The sequence below is a fragment of the Cynoglossus semilaevis genome, chromosome 14, assembly GCF_000523025.1.
Source record: "Cynoglossus semilaevis isolate Cse_v1.0 chromosome 14, Cse_v1.0, whole genome shotgun sequence".
NCBI classification, from domain to species: domain Eukaryota; kingdom Metazoa; phylum Chordata; class Actinopteri; order Pleuronectiformes; family Cynoglossidae; genus Cynoglossus; species Cynoglossus semilaevis.
This window is the reverse complement of record NC_024320.1, coordinates 16791016-16797136: the sequence shown is the minus strand read 5'-3', so window position 1 is coordinate 16797136 and position 6121 is coordinate 16791016. Positions and strand designations below refer to the sequence as shown.

Genomic DNA, 6121 nt, shown 5'->3' with positions numbered 1-6121 from the left:
TCATTTCATATTTTTAGGACGGCATTGTCTGCTTTGCTAACAAAATTGATTGACTTTAACCTCGACCTCCAGCCAAGGGTCTTTTATGACTTTTGGTCTGTTGCATCGATTGCATTTTCATGACACAAAATAAACGATAGAAGTTCAACAGTCTGTACACAAATCAAAAAGCAGTTAAAATTTAGAAACAAAACTGTGAAAGGAGCAAAACTAAAAAACAGACTAACAGTAGAGAGTGAAGCACTGAAGGAAATTCATAGGACAGTTGGACAAAATGAAACTTAATTTGTCTGATGGTCACGTTTAGTTTTGATGGTAAAAAAACTTGAAAATCTGAAAACTTTAGTGATTATAGTCTCATTTAAAGGTCAAGGGTCAACTCCTGATCTCACTCAAAACATGGGGATTTTTTAAATCATTTGTTGTGGTGTCAGATCACTGAAGCCTCATGGATAAAAACTCCCATTCGCTCCAAATGTCCCTTAATTTCTCAGCCATGCTTTAAATAATAATAAAAAATCTTGTATTGCCATCACATCTTTATTATTTTCATGATTGATATCAAAAATACTACACACTCTGGAAATGTGGACTTCAGAACACCGTCATCAACTTGTTCCCTATATTTATTATCATAATATCATCACGTCTACAAAAGTGGAACTACGGACAAACTAATGTCTGTAAACAAACACAATCAGACATGTGACTGTACACCTACAGTTTGAACCATTGACAAACATGTAACAAAAACTGTCAGTCTTAGACGTCAGTCTTGGATCAGGGTTTTGTAAAAGTAAGGACACGATATTTCCTGTTTTACCCACTGAACTCCCCAAACAAACATCATTCAAATCTCCTTACATTCATGAAACCTGACTCATGTCCTGACCTGATGGTTGGACATGTTTTTTGAATTTGGTTTAATTATTATTATAGGTTTGTAAATTCCGTGGTTTTTCAGAGGAAATCTGTGAAAGGAATTTTACATCACAGCAAACAGGAATTATATCTTCACTGTTGCAAACGTTCACATGTGCTAATTATAATAATTCAAAGTGACCTTTGTGACCCAAACTTTTTTTTTAAGAAGACAGCAGTTGACCAACAGCTTTTGGGTTCTAGTGTGGCTAAATTTTCTTAAATTAAATTAATTTTCTTAAATTATCATTTTCTTTATTGGATTTGGTGGAGTACTGGGGAAAAAAATAAACCAGTTTCCACTGAGAAACACTGGTCTAATGTTGACACAAAGTGCTGAGTATTTTCATAAGATCTAAAACTTAGGTGGACGTATATTAATGTGGACATGTTATTTCTTGCCTTCCTTTCAGTGGCTAACATCCTTGCATCCATGCTGTGTGAGCTCTTCCTGCCTTTTAATCTTAAAACCACTCTGTTTTGGAGAGTAAACCAGTGACAGCTTGGAAGAATGTCAGTACTGCATTGACACATCAACAACATGAGCCTGTGAGTAAACGCTGTCTCCTCTTCACTCACGTGTGACCACAGCCCAGGAAACGTCACATCAACTGTACATGCACAAACACAGACAAAGAAAAACAGTCCTCTCCTCATCGCTCCAACGTTCCCATCAGTGGCTCTATAGCAGCGAGGAAACAAGCTTCAAACTCCTGATCGGAGAATCGTTCCACAGAGCGACGGGCGTTCAGTCTGATCTGCAGACGGCTGGAGGACGGAAGAGCCAGGATTTTCTCTATGGCCTCTGCATAGCTTTCCTCGTCATCGGCCAGGAACCCAGTCTGACCGCCCTCAAAAGGTACCACGATGTCCAGCTTTGGGCCTCCAGACTTGTGGGCCAGAACCACCTTCCCTGCTGCCATACACTCCACGACGCCTGCAGAGAGGTAGACATGGAATGACATGAAAATCTCTCAACCTACAGCACCACCTGGAGCTCAGAGGAGCTTCAATGTTCAACGCTCGACTCCATCATGATGGTCTGAATTAAACTCGAATGTTCAAAACCATTTGTCACATTGATAACCTACCTATTCCAAAGTGTTCATTCCACATAGTGTGTAGACCGATGGTAGCTTCACCCATCTCCCTCTTCAGCTCCTCAAAGGACACGTTCACTTTAAACTCCACCTTGTCTCCTACCCCCAGCTCATGGCACAGTCCCCTCAACATAAGAACCCTGTCCTCATCTTCCTGGTTCCTACAGCCACCAACCAAAACCAACGTCAGGGCCCCGCCGCCCCCTAGGCCCGCTCTCCTCTTGTCCAGCACCTTCTTGAATGCTCTGATCTGCAGCTGATGGTCCTTCTCTGGCCTGAACTGCCCGATGGAAACGATGGAGTGGCTCTTTCGGTCGCCGTCGTCTTCTAGCTGGATGTCCAAGAAGGCGCTGACATCACAGGGAGGGTACACCACGCTGGTGCGGTTAGGAGCACGCCACAAAGACAGGATGTGGTCGAGAGTCCAGGAGGAGTTGACCATGATGAGGTCGCTGCAGGAGCCGGCCATGCCGTAGAGCAGGGCGAACACGCAGTAGTAGAGAACTTTGAAGGCGCTGAGGAGCAGACTGTTGGTGACGTAGTCCGCGTTGTTGAACCTGTGACATGAAGATGTTGTTAGTGTTGAAAGAGTGCAGGTTGACAAAGGGCAAAGATTGTAATCTGACAGGGGTTTTTTTCTTTTGTACTATACAGTACGGCATATGTACAGTACACAACTTGCTTGTTAATTGCTCAAATATATACACAGATTACCTTGGGTTCCTCTCTCTCACTACAGACAGCATGTCTGTGCTGATAGTGGGGTAGTGAACGTAGCTCCCCACACTACAGCCACCAAGGTAACGGAACAGGGGAAGAGTAAAAGCGTAGCCCATTGAATCGATGTAAATGTCTGGGACAAACTCCGTGAGTGCCTCCCATCCTAGAAAGATGGAGCCCATGCTCTGTCCCAGCAGGGTAAAGTGAGGAAACAGGTGAGGCTCCACAAGTAGCCGGTGTCTTAGGAAGACGAAGTGAACCGGTCGAGGCAGGACAATATTAAAGCGAAGCCGCGCTCCGTCGAGAATCTGCTGGCCCGTCACACCAACGTCCCCTGTGTACACCAAAATGTTGATGTCCGTGTACCTGTTCTGAATGGCCCTGATGGCACACCACAGTACCCTCTCTCCGCCACCGCCAGCATTACAGTAAGGGTGGAAGAAAGCTACTGTGGGACGTCCGTCTCTGGTGCGGCGGGCATTTCTATTGTTCTGCATCCAGAGACGCACCGCGAGCACCAGCAGGACCAGGATTGAGAGCAGCACCACACAAAGGAAGAGCAGTGGCAGCAGCAGCCTCCATAACAACCTGGGACACCGGGAAAAAAACACTGGCATTATGGGTAGCAGGAAACAAGCAAATGAGTGTTTACACATTTACACATCACGATGACAGAAATTACATTTTTGATGTGCCTTGTCCTTACTAGTCTTCAAACGTTCATGTAATATTTTGTCTTTTAGGGAGAACGAATCAAATTATCAGATTTATATAATAATTGTAGAAGTCAAGTGAAGGATCCGAACTTTTAAACGGCTTTCATAGCGCCATCTTCAGGAAAGATAAGACAGGAAGCACATGCTCCAAACTTCAGAGCCTCGAGTTTGGTGTACAGTAAATCCATAAAATCGTATGCGAATTATACGATTTCAATGACGATCATAATGACTGAGACTGGGGTTCATAAGTTGACGTTTCAACTTAATTTACTCAATACATTGCTACAAAAGATAAAAGGAATGCATTTAAAAATAATAACCTAAAATATGCACAGGTGTAGCCGTCGCACAGATCCCGAGGACGTAATGAGTGCAGAATGTTGTATATTTAAATAATATAATTCGCTTCTTGGACTGTTTGTTCAACGAATCACACAAAGGACAAAAACACTGTTTATATATGACGACAGCATAGTTCAAGGCAATATGAAATATGAAAATGTAGATGCTAGCATCTAACCGGAAGTGACAATCCTAAGGGGCTATGTGCGCTTTTCAAATCCAAAACCAGGAGCTTCAGTCGTCAGATATTTAATTTTGTCTACGTACAAACCCTGTTACCTTGTCAATTCACATAGACAGTGAACCAGCTGATCGTGTCCAGACATTTTGACAGCAGAGACTTAACAACGCATCATCGTCACCTTTCACTTCTAAGTCTGTTCCTTTTTGTTGACATGAAAAAATATCGGGCGCTACCCCTGGTAGGGAGGTCCAACTACACCGCCTCGTTTGCCTGGCTTAAGTGGTATTCAGGAACTTTGCATGCATATTGCAGGATTAGAGTAAACTTACTCAATATATTATTTTACCAGCATAATTTTTATATGGTATATACTTTCATACTGTGTTAAAATTTTGCTGATAGAAAATAGCTGAGTAAAAATTCAGTTTTGTGATTTTAAAATGCATGCTTGAGATGAGGTTCATTTTAAAGATGCACCATTGTTATATACAGTATGTACAGCTCCCCTGTCCTGCTGTCTTTCATCCATGCTGTCTGATCTTTGCTCTTATTTATCCCAGAAAGTAAAGGTTAACTTCTAAATAAACACTGTGCTTGTTTGTGTGGATCAATAATGTCTCTTTACCCCTGCAGCTCCAACAAAACACAGTATTTCCAGTGCGCTCTGACATCATGAAGGCTTTGTTGATTGTATTTGTTTTGACGAGTTTAAATACAGGATACCTTAGCGAAACACAGTAAGTATATTTTCTTTTTCAAACATCTAGTTTGAATGGAGAGCTGTGTAACAGCAGCAGGGGTTCTTTTTACCTTGCTAAGTACAATGTGATATGAAAAAGGGAGTTTGACAACATACTCCAACTTCTCTTGAATGCCTATTGATTGCCACATTGCACAAGTCATACAGAGAAAGAAGAAGAAGAACCCAAACGATATCACATCACAATAAGGGATTACTTCAGCTGACTGCAATACTTTTTCTTTCTTGTATGATATGAATATAAGAGTATGACATTATTGTCTATTGGACCAAACAATTGAACCATAATCATCTTGTTTCTCCACTAGCCAATGACCCGGTGTTGGGCCAACATGGTCATGTTTGATGGGATTGTCCATGTGTGTGCACTTCTTCTTTTTAAAGTGAGACAAACAGTTACGTTTAGGTTTAACTTTATGAATAAAAATGTACGTGTTTTTTGAAAATAAATAAATAAACGGTCGTCAGGTTTTAGTTTCAAAATGTCACTAAGTTCTATCTCACTATGAACTATTTATCTTCATCCAGCGATACAGTCCTGTCAATCACCCCTCAGACCCAGGAACAGGTCCATGTGGTAAAGAATGTTTCCTCTCAGTTTGAGGTAAAATAAAACATATTTTCATCAGTGTTGGTATTTTTCCAAGTGTGTTTTTTAAAGAATATGTTTTTTATTTGCTTTCCTTGAAGACAACATTATGGCAACCTGTCTCAGCCGAGTACATCAAAGCTGAGGCAGATGTTCACCTGTTTGTTCCTGCCAATAGCTCACAAGCCGTCACCGACCTGCTGCAGAGTCATGCCATAAGTTATGAGTATGTGTTTTTTCTGATAACAACATTTAAATGTAGCACAAAAGCCCTGATGACTTTAACTGAGTCACTGTGATCTTGTTCTGTGGTGTTTTTTAGAATTTTGCTTGACAATGCAGAAGAGTTGATTGAAATGCAGACCAAAAATGACTCCACCGACCCCCGAAGCAGCCAGACGTTCTATGAGAGATACCACAGTCTGGAGGATGTAGGGTTGTTGTTTTTTTAACTTTGTGTATAAATAAGTTTCTTATGGTGACTGGTGTGGTGCATTGAAATAAACATGTCTCTACTATAGATCTATTTTTGGATAAACAGGACCATACAAGACAACCCCGCCACAGTAAGCGTTGTTCTCATCGGTTCCTCTTTTGAAAAGCGACCCCTGTACGCTCTTAAGGTAAAGGTTCTTGTAAACTGCAGATTTTAGCAAAAATGTTTTCAATCTGTATGAAACCAGAACACGGTCACATGACATTTGGTTTACAATGATTGAGAAGCAGATGTTAGTTAAACATGTGGGACATATTTCAGTTTTAAATTGTCTCAGTAAATGTTATCTG

At 41.3% G+C, this 6121-nt stretch overlaps 2 protein-coding genes across 2 annotated transcripts in view; one reads left to right on the top strand and one right to left on the bottom strand.

The window, feature by feature from the left end:
• Positions 1–521: 521 nt before the first annotated feature.
• Positions 522–4236, bottom strand: alg11 (ALG11 alpha-1,2-mannosyltransferase). Its single transcript, XM_008325493.3, has 4 exons — positions 4082–4236; positions 2736–3329; positions 2013–2578; positions 522–1858 (listed from the first exon to the last, which is right to left on the bottom strand). The coding sequence occupies exons 1-4, from the start codon at positions 4126–4128 to the stop codon at positions 1575–1577; spliced, it is 1491 nt and encodes a 496-aa protein (XP_008323715.1). The 5' UTR covers positions 4129–4236; the 3' UTR covers positions 522–1574.
• Positions 4237–4570: 334 nt separating this feature from the next.
• The window catches only part of cpb2 (carboxypeptidase B2 (plasma)), a 4292-nt gene continuing 2741 nt past the window's right edge, over positions 4571–6121 (top strand). Inside the window, exons 1-5 of the mRNA XM_008325491.2 lie at positions 4571–4723; positions 5275–5350; positions 5437–5561; positions 5658–5766; positions 5857–5958. Coding sequence (XP_008323713.1) covers positions 4659–4723; positions 5275–5350; positions 5437–5561; positions 5658–5766; positions 5857–5958 — 477 coding nt within the window. The 5' untranslated portion in view covers positions 4571–4658. The remainder of the gene's footprint in view (positions 4724–5274; positions 5351–5436; positions 5562–5657; positions 5767–5856; positions 5959–6121) is intronic.